The sequence below is a fragment of the Arvicola amphibius genome, chromosome 9 (genome assembly GCF_903992535.2).
Source record: "Arvicola amphibius chromosome 9, mArvAmp1.2, whole genome shotgun sequence".
Lineage (NCBI taxonomy): Eukaryota > Metazoa > Chordata > Mammalia > Rodentia > Cricetidae > Arvicola > Arvicola amphibius.
The window spans coordinates 78,253,997-78,273,282 of record NC_052055.2 but is presented as its reverse complement, the minus strand read 5'-3'; the positions used below and the strand labels follow the sequence as shown (position 1 = coordinate 78,273,282).

Genomic DNA, 19,286 nt, shown 5'->3' with positions numbered 1-19,286 from the left:
TAATGAGTTTGTACAGGAAAAGCTGATAGTATATGGTACACTGTCACTTAGCACCCACTACCACCATTATTGGTACTATATAACTCTAAAACCTATAATTAATGTATAGGTATGGGACCTAGTTAGTGAAAGTACCTTTGGAGAGTATAAATACAAAATGGCGGTGTTCTGATGTTGGGGCCGTCTCTTGCCTGGTTTGTTCATGGCATCTGGTATTTTAGATTCAGCCATGGTGAGAAAGTATTTGGGCCACAGACATTGGGGCAGAGTAAAAATTAGGGGATATCCCACGAGAGCTGGTTCAGCAGCTTATGGCCGAGCGTACATGCCCTTGCCTTATAAAGATTCAGAGTCATCATATTTTTACTTAGTTATTTGGGGGCCTAACTTAATATATACTGATGAAAATTGTAAGTTAATAAATTTCACTTTCCCATTGTTTTACCCACATTTCAAATCATGGATCATCCATAATATCACCTTAATTTTTACACAATTTATGTATTAAAATAGAATTGTTCACTACACGGCATATTTATGGTGTTTGTAAATATACAGGCAACTGTAAATGTTTTCACCAGTCAAGCTTTTCTATGGAAAATAGCTACTGAAGCGATCTTTGTAATCCTGAGTGTACTGATCTCTTTCATCCTTTTTTCTAGAAATGCAAGTCATTTAAGAACTGGGAACCGCATATATACCCGGCCCTCTAAACTTTCTATTCTGGTGCAGCCTTCAGATGGGGAAGTGGGAATAGATCTGCCAGTTCAGCCACAGCTCATCTTCCTGGATGAGAAGGTAGCATCTCAGATATGACCTTCTTTCCCCAGCATGTACTTTATATCCAAACATCACCTCATCTTCATTTTCAGAGCGACTGCCATGAGAAATTGGCAACATGTAGAAATTCTCACTACGCTGGTCATTCTTTTTAATTGAAAATAGATTCTTGTCGTATACCATACATGCTATACCATACATACTGCCTACAGTTTCCCCTCCCTCCACTTCTTCAGCTCCCTACTATCTACCCTCTCCCCCAAATCCACTCCCACTCTGTTCCCTCTAAAGAAAAGACTCCAAGCCGGGCGGTGGTGGCGCATGCCTTTAATCCCAGCACTCGGGAGGCAGAGGCAGGCGGATCTCTGAGTTCGAGGCCAGCCTGGTCTACAAGAGCTAGTTCCAGGACAGGCTCTAGAAACTACAGGGAAACCCTGTCTCGAAAAACCAAAAAAAGAAAAGAAAAGAAAAGAAAAGAAAAGAAAAGAAAAGAAAAGACCTCCAAGAGACAACAGCCATACAGGACAAAACAGAATACAGTAAGACAAGGAAAAGTCCCATATTGAAACTGGACAAGGCAACCCAATGTGGGGAGGGCCTCAAGACCATGCAAAGGATCAGAGATTCAGTTGCTTCCACTGTTAGGAGTCCCACAAAATCACCAAGTTAGCAATCTTAACATATGCAGAAGACCTGGTACAGACCAGTGCAGGCCCCTTGCTTGCTGTTTCAGTCTCTGTGAGGCCATGTAAGCTCTGCCTTGTTGATTTGTTGGGCCTTCTTCTTCTGGTGTTTTCCATGCCATCTGATTACTACAGTCTTTCCTCCCCTCATCTATGGAGTTCCAGAATCTTCAAGGGGAGGGACCTGATGAAGACCTCCAACTTAGACTCTCTCTATATATATAATATTTGGCTGTGCATCTCTGCACCCACTCCCATCTGCTGCCAGAGGAATCCTCTCTAATGATGACTGAATAAGGCACCAACCTTCTCTGGCAAAAAGAATAGAACATAGGGATTAAGGTGCTATGTAGACACAAGCTTGATGTTGGGTTATTCTTGCACGTCACACAGTGTTTTCTTCATTTACTATGAAGTTTCGAGATTTATCAGATACAAACACAGACCTGGGATGCTTTTCCTCCCCAATGCTCATTCTTGAAGTCAGTCACTCCTGTGTTTCCCGAACTCTCACCTTTAGACTCCATGGCCTTGGTTCTATTTTATGGTTTTTTTTTTTTTTTTGAGTGTATGGAAGATTGAGCCCAGAGATGTGCCAAGGCAAGGCAATTGCTCTGCCACTGAGGGATCTCCCTAGTCTGCCATCTCCTCCTACATTTTCTTCTTACCAGCCTCCTTAGGATACCTGTGATGCCCTTGTCCTCTTCCCTACACTGCTTTAAATTTGCACACAATAGCCTCTATGGTCTTCTTTGTTCAATAAGTTAATTTTGATGTGAACATGAGAAGGAGCACATTTATCATTTTATTCCTTCCCCAAAGTACGTGTGTGTTTATGACATTTATGTCTGAACACTACCCATTTTTTTTTTTTTAGAAAACACCAGAAAATGATATTCTAAGTCCATTTTTTTCTCTTTCCTGTCTTATTGCCAGAACCAAAGAGTGGAGTCTTTGGGTCTCCCTTCAGACCCTTGGATTATTTCAGCTTCTCTGGAAGGGGCTTCAGATTCAATGCTAAAAGGTAGGCCCCAGCAACTTTCAAGTCTTTGTTACAACTTTAAGCAATGAAGATTCATATTGTCTTCATTGTTTGCTTATAACAAAAGCCCTGAAACTGGCTATTCTATAGAGTAAAAGAGTAAAAACGTTATTTGGTTCATCACTACCAAATCTTAAGGGCCTCATGATCATTTTGTTTACAAAGTGTCACAGGATTTTACATGCAAGAGATATGGAATGTATATACACATATTAACACTATATATATATGCATATATAATATATATTTTAAATCTCATTTTCTCCCTCAACTTCTATTGAATACGTGTTTCATATAATTTTCTATGTTAAAACTGTTACAATTTGTAAAACTTGACAGAATATGTACAGCGATCTCATAGTTACCACCCCCAAGGAAAGGACACATTCAAGGGATGTTAAGTTTCAGCACATGAACACTCAGGGGACATCCTCCAACACTATCCAAACAATTGAAGCCCCATTAGAAATTCATTAGAAAATACAACATACTCAAAGAGTTCTCTGAGTTCTTTTCCACCTCTGTCAACAGTGCCAAATGTGTCTTAAAAGGAAGACTCAGGTTAGATGTAGAGTTTCTTCTCACCTTTTCACTTTGATAGAGTTGACATGCATATTGACATCATAGATTTTGCTCTGGGTCATTTCCTTATCTAAATAATACAGTCTGAAAGTCAGATTTAAAACATCAGGGAAAAAGTTCAAAGATTCCTTGTGCCATTTTTCTGGAACAAACCACATATTGGAGAAATCAAGTTAGTGAGCAATTCATGGCTGGGAAATGCAAAATGTAAACATTCAAAGCTGTATTAAGACAGAGTTGTGAAGTTCCTGTTTGGATGCTGTTCTTCTGTCCATTGCTCAATGCCATGTTGTTGTTTTTGGTGGTTATGGTGGTGGTATTTCAGTATAGGTAGTACCTAGGATATACAGCAAATCAGCTTCTAATCAGAAATAAAGATATCCAGTTTTGTTTTTTTCATATTCAGTATCATCTACAAAAGATAACCTCACATAGTACATGATTGGAGGAACTTACCTGCCTCCACCTTCTCTAGAACTTACTCATATCCAGTTTTCACTTATATTTCATTCTGCATTCATTCTTCATTCTCTTACTAATGCTTCATTCCATTCTCATACTGCACAACTTATCGGCCATACCCCATTCATACTTTGTGTCTTGTGTATACTCGCTACCTTGGCCATACTCAACAAGTTTTCCAGTACTATCCATTCTTTTTTTTTTTTCATGGTTTATTTTTTTTTATTTAAAAATTTCCCTCTCCTTTCCTCCTCCCCCCCCCTCCCTCCCCTCCTCCTCCCCCTCCCCTCCCCTCCTTCTCCCCCTTCCCTCCCCTCCCCTCCACCCATACCTCCCCTCCCTCCTTCTCAAGGCCAAGGAGCCATCAGGGTTCCCCACTCTATGCTAAGACCAATGTCCTCCCAACTCCCCCCAGGTCCAGGAAGGTGATGGATCAAGCTGAGAAGGCTCCCACAGAGCTCGTCCATGCAGAAGAATCAGAGCCCAGAGCCATTGTCCTTTGCTTCTCAGTCAGCCCCCGCTGTTGGCCACATTCAGAGAGACAGGTTTGGTCGCATGATCCATCAGTCCCATTCCAACTGGAGTTGGTGATCTCCCATTAGTTCTGTCCCACCGTCTCCATGAGTGAACGCACCCCTCTCATTCCTGACTTTCTCCCTCAAGTTAGACTCTATGCTTCATGCTTTTCTAAAAAATCTTCCAAATCAACCTTCTTTTATGTACTTTCATTTATCCTAAGGATGACTTCTCTAACTATCTTAAAATAATATTGTGGTTATGAAATATAAATGAAGCAGGAATAAGTTTGTCATTTTGTTTTACTAAGTACTAAGGCATGTCAATCCAACTAGCTCACTTGGATTGATATTACTACTATGGCCTATTTCAGGATATCCAATAGAAAAGTTGCTAGAAATACTCAATTTTTCATATGTGTGATGAAACAGGATAAAATTATATACTTTGGTGTTTTTATAATGCACACATACACCTTTATTTTCTATTATTGAAGTATTTCTCCTGAACAATTTTGAATGGATTAACTAACTTACTTCAGGTAATTCTAAGAGAAAAAAAAAGAAACCCATAGAACTATTTTCTCTTTGTAGTCCTAAGTCTTTTATTCTGCATTTCATGGTCTTTGTTTTCTGTTATTGTCCCTACTCAATGAAAAACATGCCATCAATGCAGAACAGTGGGTTCATATACAAAGGCAATTATTTTAAAGAGTCTCCCTGGATCCTATGAAAACTCAAATATGGATCACAATTGCAGAAAAATAACCTACACATTTAAAAAATATTTCCCCAGTATTATTGACATATCAATTTGCTAGCATGTATTCCAAGTAGTGAGTTGGTGATGGAAGATTCTTGGGGTGTAAAAGGATTTTTGAAACCATATACTCTGCAGAAACACACCTAGGTGTGATTTCTTGGTGGCTATATCACCCAATTTAAGTGCTGTTTGCAGCCTGCCTCCGCACTTCATCTCGAGGTCTCTCACTCAGTACCTTGTTAATACCCGCTTGATCAGGGAGTCTGTCAACACATTTATATATTTTATAATAGCCATTCCAAAGATATGATGGACCCTGGAGTAATATACTGTACTTGGCAGCAAGTGCTTCTGCTTTTGGGCACATATGCTTCAAATCTGAAAATATCATATATATATATATATATATATATATATATATATATATATATATATGGGAATCTTTGTGGAGATCTGTAAGGCAAGCTGGTATTTAACGCAAAAGCAAACCCATTTGGAGCTAAAGCACTTTCCATTAGGCAGTTTGGCGGCTGTTCTCTGAGGCAAACCCACAGTGCTCAACGGACACATTTCGATTAAATGCTGCTTTGCATTCTTCCAAAGATGGGAACAATAAGGACGTTTGTCAAAGGAAAAACTGCAACAAACGATTTCATATTGAACATCTGTACTCGGCAGTTCATTGTTTGCAAGAGTTTATTGACCATAATTTTGATGCATATAGGTTTTAAAGAGTATAAAGTACATTTATCTTAGGCATCTATCATTTATTTGAGTCTCGGCTTATTTATTTTCATTTTTCTAGGCATTTTATTTATTTTGGGACTCTCTAGAGATGGAAGAAAATATGGTTTGTGTAAGGAAACTTTTAGTTAGCTCTGCAAAACTGATGAGGAAAGACATTGTTTTCATAAAAAGGACTGAGCAATTGAATTGAAAAATGTTAACACTAAATGTACTAAATCTTTATGATTCTTTTCAGCCTTAGACATCACAAACAAATTCATAGACTTTAAGTTCACTCTTTTAACTCTTTGTCCACCACGGTGGCGTTCTCAGAGAAAAGTGTAACAGCTATTAACTTGCAAAGTAATTAAGGTGGAGTAGATGTAAGGCAGTTTATGGTATAGGGATGTGAGCTGGAGTCAAGTTGCCCACTTTAACTTCATGTATGAATGCTTCATTAGAAACCATAGGCTTTGCATCTCTTCTTTTAAACCTTTTCTCTTAATTCAGAGAAATCAAGTCCCACGCAATCCATCTTGTGAAAGCAGTGTACTCTTCCATTCATGCTTTGATAACAAGTTGTTGTCATCTTGATGTATTAGCTTAACTCTACAATTGCATTAATGCAGATTCCCTAAATAGAGAGAGAGAACCCCTGAACTAGTCGTTCTCCACTTTCCTAATGCTGCAACCTTTTAATACAGTTCTTCATCTTTTGATAACCTCCAAACACAAAATTATTTCTTTGCCACTTCTTAACTATTATTTTACTACTGTTATGAATCATAATATAAATAGCTAATATGCAGGATATCTGATATGTGACCCTTGTGTGGGTCATGACTCACATGTTGAGAATCACTGCCATAAACAAATAACAGAATTTATTTCTTGATGATGCTACTGTTTGAACTCAGCATGTTTCATATGCTAGACAGGCATTCTACTAACCTCAAAACCCAACCACATGATAGAAATGTATCAAGAAAGTAGTCAAATGCATAGTTGTAGTTAAGAATACAAACTTATAATAAGGTATATTTGGGGCTACAATTTTACCATAAATTATATAATTAACTTAAGGATATTTATTATAACATATTGCATACTGTTTTTTATAGACTGTGCACAGCTATTTATAAAGAACAGTGTCTGGAATATTATGCTTTCAGTAAATTTTGTTTTGAATTATTTGGTTCCAGGGTTTGTCTAAGAAGAAATGGATAGATACTGTGATCTTTTTTAATACTTTTGAAATATTTTTGCTTTATTATTCAATTCCCTGACTCCAGAAAAGACTTAAAGATATTGTTCTCGTTTTGGTAACTATCACCTCAGTTTTCTATTTGTTTATAGGGTGCACCCAGGCAGAAACACAGGATGGCTATGTGAGCTTCTCCAGATTGGCCGTCTTGATCTCTGGGTCCAACTGGCGCTTTGTTTTCACTGTTACATCCCCTCCAGGTAATTTCAGGCCTGTGTTCTATTAAATCTGTGTTTTCTGAAAAAGCAGCCCTTCTCCTTTGTGACTGGAATGGCCCCTTTCATGAATAAAAAGCAATCACAGTTTAGAGAAGACGTTGGCTTGGCCAAACCATCAAGGAAGTATAAGTAAGAACTCCTTTGAAAATCAGGGCTCAAGGGGTACTTAATGAAAAAGACTCTAAATGTACATTTTCCTGTAGGGGCTGACATTTATGTCACATCTCCCTTCTTTATCTCCTTGCCTCCCTTCTTCTCTTTTTCTTTTTTCTATGTGACTTGCACTCATTAGAAATTCATGAGACAGTTGGGCTGTTGAATATTGTGGACCCAAATTTGGGTCCTGTTTCCCTCTTCCTTTCTACATGGAAAATGGAAACAAAACCTATTGACATTCCAGTACCTGAAAGCACTCATAGAAGGCATAGGTAAACTGTAAAATGATCCAGTTACCCTTTAGAAGGCATTTGAAAATGTCTGTCTTCAAATATATCTAATGTGTCTCAGATGGAAATATATAACGAACACTTGACTATAAGTAGTTTAATTCATTAGTAAGGGAATCAAGACAATAGCAATGGCATTCTAGAAAATCTTTGATTTAAAATGTCATGTAGAGACATCCAAAAAGACAATTGTCAGTGGAGATAGAGAAAGGAAGACAATATCTCTGAGTTACATGTTCACAGATACCTTTTATATCTTTACCAGACAAAAAAATTGTGATATATTGAACTTCCCCAAAATAACAAATAAAAAACTCTGAAATAGTAACTATTAGCCTGTATTTGATAAACTCAGGTACTATTATTATTAAACAATTGTCAAAGCTAAGTCTGTGAGGCAAAGCTCTGCATAAAGAGATTTTTATAAGATTTAAATTAAAATAGAAACTTAAAAAGACAAAAGGGAAGAAAAGCAAATAATTGGATACTCTGCTTCCTTAATCACTACTGACCTCATGTTGATCGTATTGGGACCATGAGTCTTTGAAACAGGTGTCACTCTTAAGATCATTTTTATTTTAGACGTGGAGTCCCTGGGGAGCTAAGAAATTAAAGGAATCTAGTGTGTCACTATGGGCTCCTCTTGAGTGCTTCCTATGCACTAATAAGTCCAACTTTTTCTCTTATGCCTTGATGAGATAATATTTATTAGCTGATGGTGATCAGTAGAGGCTAGTGGTGTAACATTTCACTGGGCCCTTCCACATTTGTCACTACAGTGTGGGCCATGACAATTCTTGCTACTACCTTTAGCCATAAAGTTCTTTGGTGAATCACAAGGACCAGGATCTTTCCCCTTACATCCCCCACTTTATCATCTAAAAAAGTTCTGCTTGTAATTAACATTTCTTAGGAAGACTTTTCCTTAAGTCCACATGATTTACTCATCGAGTCTCCCTTCAAGAGTTTTATCTTCAGAGAGTCCAATTTGGACAACCTAATCAGCGATACCTCCTGTTGACACCTCGCTGCTCATATTTCTGTCATCTACCCTCCTTACTTTAGTGTTCTTCACGGACTTGTCCTTTGTACTTTGCATACATTGCTCTTGTTTGTCTATAGCTTGCACACTAGGTTCCCTACTAGACCTTGAGTTTCCGAGGGACACAATTCTGCTTAGGTGAATATATTTGAGTGATATATCCCCAGGTTATGGAACTGTCTAGTGCAAAGAAATATTTGCTGATGGAAAAGTGAGTATATTGGGACTACTTTTAATGTTATATTGTTAAAAATATCTGAAAGCTGTGTATCTCTGTATCTTCTATTAGTTACAGAATAAAGGCACTCTGATGATAATTATGGTAGTCACAAACCTGTTTACGAGAGAATACCAATTCAGGTACCCTCTCCACTATTGCTAGGATCTTAACTGGGGTCTACTTTGTAGATTCCTTTATCTATAGCTAGAGAGACTACATGAGAACTGACCTAGGCCCTCTGCATGTGTGTGACAGTTGTGTAGCTTGGTCTGTATGTGGGACTCCTAGCATTGGGATTAGGAACTGTCCCTTGTGCTTGAGCTGGATTTTGGGAACATATTTCCCATGCTGGGTTGCCTCACCCAATCTTGGTGCAGAAGGAGGAGCTTGGTTCTGACTCACCTTGATATGCCATGCTTTGTTGATGCCCATGAGAGGCCTGCCCCTTTCTGAATCGAGACAGAGGAGTGGATGGGGGAAATGGGAAGGAAGGGAAGGGGAAAATAGGGAAGGAAACTGTGGTCAGAATGTAAAATAAATGAAGAAAATTTATAAAAGATACATGAAAGCCAGGTGTTTCCACCATGAACTTCTGTTATCTCTCAGATTCCAGTCAGAATCTCAGTGTCTTTGACTTCTCAGCTGTTGTTGCTGTGGTGATGATGGTGTGTTTTACATACCTTACAGATTAATCTGTATCCTTGTGGCTCACATCACTTCTCAGGCTAGAATTTTCCCTTTATTACAACCCATTACAGTCAGAATGCTAGCTAGAGTGTCTTGACCAACATTTAATGCCTATGAAAAGTTCCCTGGTTTTCAATATTTTACCTTAACCGTTGTCTTCTCCTGCTTTTGTTTATGAATGTGCTGCCCCTTTGAAGTTTCTTCTAGACCACTTTTTTTTTCTTCAGAATGCTTTCCATGATCATATTCATTTGTGTTATTTTTCTGGAGTGTATTGCATTCTGATTTTTTATAAATATTTGTCATATGCATATATTGAGTCATTTACTAGCTCCTACATATCTTAAATAAGACCAGGACAATTAGTGTCACTATCATTAATAAAAATAGGTAAGGGAATTAAGAATTTTGGCTGACTTCCTTGAGCACCTAGTAAAATCCATTCCTCCATTTCTGGGGTAATTGGCCTTATGCAGATGCTCACACCAAGAACGTATTTGAAAATAAACAAGGTGAGCTCACCTCAGACCTAAGCTCCATGCTTACACAAGAGAGCCTCTGTACTTGATATTATTACAGCAGTTCTGGGAGCCCTGAGGTGGGTCAGCCCAGAGTCAAGACATCCAACATCTAATTGTGACTTCCAAACAAATTTTCAGGCACACGCATGGAAACTACAGGAAAAAAAAATGCTTGATGTGTCTTTGAGTAGAGAAAATAACAATTTGGGATTTTTTAAAATAAGATAGAGGTTTGTTTTGAATTAGCTACATGAGAAAACGGCCGGCTATAACTCATGATCACAAGCAAATTATCATCCTGATTTTTCTTTTTTAATATTTAGAGTAGTTGAATATGATAGAATATAAATATAAAGCAGCGGGCGACGGTGGCTCACGCCTTTAATCCCAGCACTCGGGAGGCAGAGGCAGGCAGATCTCTGTGAGTTCGAGACCAGCCTGGTCTACAAGAGCTAGTTCCAGGACAGGCTCCAAAAGCTAGAGAGAAACCCTGTCTCGAAAAACCAAAAAATAAATAAATAAATAAATAAATAAATAAATAAATAAATAGCATACTAAGTGATAAATTCTGATTAATGACCTCTCACGTAATTATCTTAATAATTAAGGCATTCAACTTCTGAGACTATAGAAAAGTTTGTTTTAAATGTTATTTTTCAAATTTACTTGTAGTTAAGTGAGCTGTTTCTGGGTTTTTAATGACTTACAATACTTGAATCGATTACTGTCAGCAGCAAAACAATCACGATTCAGATAATTTTCATTATTCCTCCAGGAAGTTCTGCTCGTGCACACAGCTCAGCCTCCTGCTCACCAATGTGTTCTGTATCCAAAGTATGGTCCTTTCTAGAATGTTGTGTAAATGGAATCATACAGAGTCTGCCCTGTATCATCATGCTTCGTCAGTACATTGCATTTGTTATTAAATTTAGTTTTGGAGGTTCTTTACCATCCTCTGCAAACCCCTCATTTCATCGCTTTCTGTTTGGGGCTGAGTGAGAAGAGAGTTGATTCCATGGATCAACCGTTTTGTTTATGTCTTCTCCTTTTGAAGGACATTTGACTGAGTTTGGTCAGTTATGAATAAAACTACCACAAACATTGCATCTAAATTTTTTAAATGTTCCTAAACAAATTTTCTTGTGTCTTTTTTAATACACAATAATGAGATGAGAATGACATTTTTTTCACTACTAAAAATGCTTTTTTATTTCTTTTATTTTTTGATTTTTTTATTTGGTTTATTTTTTTTATTTAAAAATTTCCATCTCCTCCCTTCCTCCTCCCTCTTCCCTCCCCTCCCCTCCACCCATACCCCCTCCCTCCCTCTCTAGGCCAAGGAGCCATCAGGGTTCCCTACTCTATGTTAAGTCCAAGGTCCTCCCAACTCCCCCCAGGTCCAGGAAGGTGATCAACCAAGCTGACAAGGCTCCCACAGAGCCCATCCATGCAGAAGAATCAAAGCCAAGCGCCATTGTCCTTGGCTTCTCAGTCAGCCTCCTCCGTCAGCCACATTCAGAGAGTCTGGTTTGGTCTCATGTTCCATCAGTCCCATTCCAACTGGAGTTGGTGATCTCCCGTTAGTTCTGTCCCACCGTCTCCATGGGTGAACGCACCCCTCACGGTCCTGACTTTCTTTCTCATGTTCTCCCTCCTTCTGCTCCTCATCAGGACCTTGGGAGCTCAGTCCGGTACTCCAATGTGGGGTTCAGTCATTTTCTTCATCCATTGCCTGCTGGAGGTTCTATGGTGATATGCAAGAAATTCATCAGTATGGCTATAGGATCTGGCTGGCCTTTTCAGGCTCCCTCTCCTCAGCTGCCCAAGGAACTAGCTGGGGGCATCTCCCTAGAAACCGGGGAACCTCACTAGAGTCAAGTCTCTTGACAACTCTCAGATGGCTCCCTTAATTAAGATATATGCTTCCCTGCTCCCATATCCACCCTTCCTGTATCCTAAGCATCCCATTCCCCCGAGCTCTCCCCATTCTCCCCTTCACATTTTTCTCTCCCCATCTCCCCTTGGCCCCGTCCCACCCCACCCCCAAGTTCCCAATTTTTGCCCGGCGATCTTGTCTACTTCCAATATCCAGGAGGATTACTATATGTTTTTCTTTGGGTTCACCTTCTTATTAACTTCTCAAGGATCCCGAATTATAGGCTCGATGTCCTTTAATTATGGCTAGAAACCGATTATGAGTGAGTACATCCCATGTTCATCTTTTTGGGTCTGGGTATAATTTTTACAAATTTTCCCCTCCTCCCCTCCTCCCATTTCTACTGAAAAATATGTGGTTTTAGGTAATTCTCTCTCTCTCTCTCTCTCTCTCTCTTTCTTTCTCTCTCTCTCTCTGTAGTTCCTCACCTTTCTCCATCACCCACAGCCACAGAAGCAGTACCTGCAACTGCTCACCAGTTCTTTATAGCAATGTTCTTAACTTTAGGACTGTTAGCACCATTTGTACAGAACATGTGACCTGGTGTGAAGAACACTGTAAGCAAATTCAACAAACTTCAAATTTTAAATTCATTTATTTGTTTGGCTATATACAAAACCATCCCATCTGGGATAGATAAATGGCTCAGCCAGTAAGGCATTTGCTGCTCATGAAGAGCACCGGAGTTTGTGCCTGTCACCCATGTCAGACAACTTACAAATGCCAGCAATTCCAGTTCCAGGAGATCTGGTGTCCTATTCTTGGCTTCTGCTAGCACTTACACACAAGTGCACAAACACACACAGACACATGCACACACACACAAAAGGAAAAAAACATCTTCTAAAGTACTATCCACACTCTTTGTGTACTTTGAGGTGGAGAGTTGTGGGCTGTTAGGCAGATTCCATATTCCCATTATTTAATTTTTATTAATTTGTGATGTGACTATTATCAAAGTGAGTAGTTCCACCCATTCCACCCTTTCTGGGGCAAAGAAAATGTTTTCTCATAAATAGGCCATAAGAGTGAATGAAGTTATAATTTTGCAGTGATAGAGAAAGTAGGTCTGAGCATCAAATTAAGGACTCGGGAGGGTTTCTCATCACGATAGGACAGAACTGAAAAGTTATGACTTCTTATTGTCGTCTTAGACTTCTAGAACATGAAAGTTAAATTTATCATTGATTCATCTGCTTAATAACTTTAAAGAAATACTTTTTAACATGCCTGATCTGTATTATATATTGACATTTTAATGTGTTATTGAAACTTTTTTCCTTCCCAAACAGGTGCTAATTTTACAGCTCGATCCAAGACCTTTGCTGTCTTACCAGTGACCCACAAGGAGAGATCCACTATCATCCTGGCCTTGTCCCTGTGCTCAGTGGTGTCATGGCTGGCTCTGAGCTGTCTCATATGCTGCTGGTTCAGGAAGAACAAAAATAGAAGTATGTAGTTCAGAGGAGGGGGTTGATGAAAATGTCTGAAGTAATCATGTATAATATATTAATGATTTGTCTGTCTTCAAAAGAAATTTTATGTCATTTTGTGATTTATACAACTACATGGAATCTACTGTTTCAATTAACATAATAAAGATGGGCACTGACTGGTCTTTAATATTAACATTTATATTAAGTTATTACATTTATTGATCAGTTTCTAAGTGCATTAGATCAATAAGTTTATTAATTCCTTAAACAACTTATTGGCAGTGGTAGGGACTATTATTCCTACAGTCTAGGTATTGAAGAGTGATATCCAGTAAGGGTAAGTAACTTGTGTATTATCACACACCACGGAAAACCCACGTGGTTTGCCCGCACAGCCTCGTCTTTGTAAGTGACCCTATCAGAGGCATGTTAAAGAGCTGGGTTAGGAATGCAGCTAGCAACATACAATGGTGGTCTAGCGTGCAGGAAACCCTGAGTTTGATTCTGAGAACCTCATACTCCTGGGCACAGTGTGTCACATCTAAAACCCCAGGACTCAAATTCCTGAGGTGGAGACAAAACATCGGATGTCCCAGGTCACACTTCAGTACATAGCCTTCCGACTGTGTTGGGTACATAGCTGTGAGAGTCAAAGAAGAAAAATACAGAGACAAACTCTCTGGAAGGAGGAAAGTCAGTGTGGGTGAGAAGATACAAAAACCATGTACATCCTCGACCCCCCAGAAGCAGAATGTCGTGTTGGTAAGTTAATACACACTCTGAGGGGAGTCTCGGGGGCAGCTTCTTATCGTTCTTCTCCTGTTTTGGCAAGAAAGACAGGGAAAGGTGGCAGATAAGTTACTGAAAAATCCCTTCCTGACACCCAACCCTTACCCTGTGCACCCCTGAGTATCCCGAAGAAACAGTAGTGATGTGACCAGCCAGCATGAGACCTCAGCCTTAAGCAGTGACTACCTAAAAAGTGTCACGATGAGTATAGGCGGCAGGAAAAGATTCAAGTACAGAAACCCCATGGGATATAGCCAGGCCTGATTACTAGGATGGCCACTGTGTTTGGTCTTTCAAGGGCTATTTGAGAGAAGGCCAGCATTAATTGATAAATACCGTATCTGACAGCATTCAGTCTGGAGACCCCGTCTCTCTCTCCATCCTGGCGACCAGGACTGGATTAGCTACTAGCAAAATCTTCATTCTCTAAAAGGGAGTACAGTCCCAAAGGGGTTCTGAACTGTATTGCCTGTAATGTGTTGAACCGCAGTTTCTATTTTGTTTAGTGTTTAAACCTGCAGTTAGTTCTATCTACATTTGTGCATATTTATGTGTGTATGTATGTATTTGTGTATGTGAGCATGTTTTGAGTATGTATGTGTGTACATGTGTATATGAGTCACGATGTGTGTTTGTGTATGTATGTGTATGTTTGTGTATGTTTCCATGGGTATGTGTGTTCTTGTAGCTACGTATGCATGTGTGTTTGTATGTGTTTGTGTATATATGTTGAGAGTATATATATATATATATATATATATGATATTTTCTGGTTTTAACGTAGATTATTATGATCTTTTATGTCATATGATCCTGTGAAGTAGGTTGTATAATTCTTACTCTAAATTTAATACCTAATTCCACTAGCCACTCGCAAGCCATCCACGAAGCCTTGGGAATCCTATCACTCAGTTCTAGAACTAGCTTCTTCCTATAGTTATCAGTATATAAGTTGTCCATCCCGGTCCCTTTGTGTTCATTAAACCTGTCAATATCTGTGGATACATTTCTATGTAGTACATTTTATTTTTCTAGGAGGTTATAGACATGTTTGAAAATTATGAAACGCTTGAAAGGAACTTTAGTGAAGATTACAGTGGTTAATCTAAAGGGCTTCCTTATATAATATGCATTTTGTGCTTGTTAAACCTAAAATGAACAATCATTAATTTCTTAGAATAAGGGACCTGCTCTTTCTCAACATTCTAGGAGAACATAATTCTCCGACTTAATGATACATTTAGTTTCAATTCTGCTTTGTCTCATTGGATTGTGATTAATTACTGAGAACCTAAGCAGTTTTTTTTTCTGTCTGTGCTCTATCCATCAGTATTTCCATGTAAGAAGTTAAAACAGAGTATTTAAATGTTACCAATTAATTTACACAAGCATGTATTGCTTATAAATGTAATTAACCTTTTTCTTTAAAATACTGAGTGTTCAAAACATAGTGAAAACTTTTGCATTCTTCTAAGCCCCTCTAGTGGCTTCCTAATTAGACTCTCCAGCCACTGCAGTGTTAACAGCATGATGGGCATAATTATGCTGAATTCAATGAAGACAACCAGCTTCACCCAGACAAAGAATAAGAAAGAATCATAATCAACTATGGGGCGTTAGATACACTTTTATCATATATCTAAACTTGACAAAATGAGTTTGTTTTGTGTCTTTTGATGTCCATTTTAAAGTACTTTTTGTGTTTTATTACATGAAAGATAGTAGTCTCCTTTGCAGTTTATTCTTTATAAAATATTCTTATCTTAGAGATGGCTCAGTGGTTAAGAGCACCGATTGCTCTTCCTGAGGACCAGGGTTCAATTCCCAGCACCCACATGGCAGCTCACAACTGTCTGAAGATCCAGTTCCAGGGGATCTGACACCTTCACACCAATGCACATGAAATAAAGTTAAATAAACCATAAAAATAAAAAAAATCTTATACTTTAAATGGGGCATTCACCCATGCATGTGTTTGAAATATTATGTCGTGACCCCATGAATATCATTTCAGTAATTCAGGCAGGCTTCTAAATGTTGACAAATTTTACTCTATCTCCATCCATCGCTGGATGAGGGTTCTATGGTGATATGCAAGATATTCATCAGGGTGGCTATGGGATAAGGCCAGTTTAGGCACCCTCTCCTCTGCTGCCCAAGGACCTAGCTGGGGACATGTCCTTGGACACCTGGGACCCCTCTAGAGCCAAGTCTCTGTCAACCCTAAAATTGCTCCCTTAATTAAGATATCTTCTACCCTGCTCCCATATCCTCCTGGATATTGAAAGTAGACAAGATTGCCGGTCAAAAGTTGGGAGCCTGGGGATGGGGGTGGGGTGGGAGGAAGGGAAGATGGGGAAAGAGAAGGGAGAAGGGGAGGATTGGGGAAAGCTTGGGGGAATGGGATGGTTGAGATGGAGGAAGGGTGGATATGGGAGCAGGGAAGAAGATATCTTAATTAGGTCCTTCTTATAAACAAAAATGTCTTTTAATCTGACAAAACAGCAGAAAAAAAACTACTTTTTTTCATCAAAACAGAAATAAAACCTGAAGATATATCTGAATCCCAGGCTAAGGATCAAAAGAAGAACACCCGTAACTCTTCCAAACAGGGAGGACTACAAGTAAAGACAGGAAAAGAAGACACGGTGATGAGGGAAGGTAAGCATGAATCAGTGAAGACAACTCTGGGTTAACAATGTTCCTCCTTCCCTGGTGTCAGGCTATGAAGGGCTTTAGTTTACGGCCCCTTCTTTTTTTTTTTTTTTTTCATTACTTTCTCTTAATTAAATAATACCCCAGTCCAGAAAGACACAGGTCCCTCGCATTCACTCAGCTAGTAGCCAGTTATTCCAACTGACATTTATGTATCTTTTCGTAGAAAAAGATTATTGGTTTCACATTTGAGTTTGTTTAGCAGAGAGAAGGGAAAGCCAGGGTATAGGCGTATAATCTTCCCCTTAGCTGTTGCAAAGCTGCCAATTTGGCAACATTATTGCGTTTGGAAAAGCAGAGAGTGTAGTTGCCAAATGCCCACTGTGCAAATTAGATTTAGTGTAGAACCCTCAAGAAGTGAGTCAGTATTGCTTAACCCTGCTTTGTTGTTTCTTGGTACTGTTAGCAGCGTGTATCATTTGCTGTGCTGTGGTATGTGTTCGTACTTGTCCCACAGCTAAGTTACCATTAGAACTGATATAAAGCAGAGAAAGTGAAGCCATTGCCTCAACTGAGTGTCTGGCTCTTAGCCTACTAAGGGCGAACAATGGGAATACAGTAACCAGAACATATGAGCTTGCCAAGTATGAACACTGTGTACGAAAAATATTCACATAGTTTCCATGACTCTGAAACATTTTAAAACATATGTTCTAAATAGAAAAACAATTCTAGCTTTCCTATGAGTCAAATAACATGTTTTCTAGTAGAAAAGGATTACCAGTTTATAGTTCTGAGTTCATTTTGACCAAAATCTGTCAGTCTGAAATTATATTTGAATGAGCTATTCAGTTGTGTGCTTATAGGTGAGTGTAGCACAAACAACAAAAACCCAGACACAGATATTGGGGTTCAGTCTGAAGATCAGGAAAGCAAAGCAGCCAAACACTAGTGATACCTTTTACTCTACCAAATCTTCATACTAAAAGGGCAAGATTCTGTCTCCACAAATCCTCAAACTCCAGTGAGTTCCTGTCCCTTCCCCTTTATATTCCTCTCTCTGCCTAGCCATACCGCTCTTATCTCTACCTCCCTAGTGCTGGGCTACTGGGTTTAAAGGTGTGAGCCACCACACCTGAATCTGTTTCTGGATCGATCTTGTGTAGCCCAGGGTAGCCTTGAACTCACAAAGATCCATCTGCTTCTGTCTCCCGAATCCTGGGATTAAATGTATGTGCTACCCTTTCCGGTATGGTTGACTAGTGTGGCTGTTTTACCCTTTGATTTTCAGGCAAGTTTTACTTGTTAAAGCATATATAATATACCACTCTATGTGTGTACATGTGTGTGTCCATGTGTGTGCTTACACGTACACAGACAAGTTTTTATATCTGTTCCATTTCCCATGAAGGAAATAAAATTTTTATTTTTTCAAAAGTAGCCAGCTATATAGCAAGTCTTTCAAACTATCCTACATAATAATAAAAATGATAATGAAAATTAATAATAATAATAATAATAATAATAATAATAATAATAATAATAATAAATAATAATAATAATAATAGGAAGTAGGAGGAAACTGGGGATGTGCCAGTATAAAAAAGGAGCGACGGAAAAGAACACAAGAATTCTTTGTGAATTCCACACCAAGCCATAGGGATCTGGGGTACTTACCCACCTCATGGATGGGAAAGCCTCTTGTTCTCTATTGCACGCAGCTCAGAGTTCTGTTTGAAACTGCCTTCTGACTCGACCAGCTCCTTTTCAGTCACATTCTTCAGCCACTGACTGGGCCCATGCTGTGCTTGCACCTATCCTAATATTGTCATCTATATGGCTCATAGACTCCTTGCTTAAATTAATATTTTAAACACTCCACAATGCCTGGGTTTTATGGGGCAGCTTATTAATAAATTATCATGACTGGAGACAAGGAATGGGGCTTCTTGGGATCAGTTTAGACTGAAGAGATGGGAGCAAAAAGCCATTTTATTAGGACATCCAAGTTAAAAATAGATGTGTTATCTGAGTCCTCCCTGAGGACCATCCTAGGTTTGTTTCCTTATCTTCCAAGCTTTTTCTGGATTATAAAAACAAAACTGCCTAATTATTAAAAGCTTTAAATAATTTGGTTTTTTTCCACTATTTAAATGACATTTTAGTTTTCCTTTTCCCTCTGTGTTTTTAAACTTTAGGCATTTACTAATAAAGTGGTTGGCTTTCTCACCTACCATTGCCTTCCTTCAGGAACAACCCCCTCAGCTCTGGAGATCATATAGATGGTAGGGCTGAGTTTAGATATAAAACCTATTATGTCACCACTACTAACACAAACGTTGTGGATGCAAGAGTGGAAAAAGGAGTGAAGTGTGAAGATGGAGCCCACAGAATGTACCGCTGCCAAGGGGTTCAACACACTGACACTCTTTCCAAGTTTAGGTATTTCATAGAGCATCACAAAGTGAACTAATATAATAAGCTAATAGGATGCACTTTGGAAGTAGGATGAAATTGGC

General features: G+C 38.9%; 1 protein-coding gene across 1 annotated transcript in view; it reads left to right on the top strand.

The window, feature by feature from the left end:
• Positions 1-19,286, top strand: part of Pkhd1 (PKHD1 ciliary IPT domain containing fibrocystin/polyductin) — a 380,278-nt gene that overhangs the window by 356,190 nt on the left and 4,802 nt on the right. The window contains exons 48-52 of the mRNA XM_038343811.1: positions 663-798; positions 2,400-2,487; positions 6,910-7,017; positions 13,180-13,338; positions 16,651-16,773. Coding sequence (XP_038199739.1) covers positions 663-798; positions 2,400-2,487; positions 6,910-7,017; positions 13,180-13,338; positions 16,651-16,773 — 614 coding nt within the window. The remainder of the gene's footprint in view (positions 1-662; positions 799-2,399; positions 2,488-6,909; positions 7,018-13,179; positions 13,339-16,650; positions 16,774-19,286) is intronic.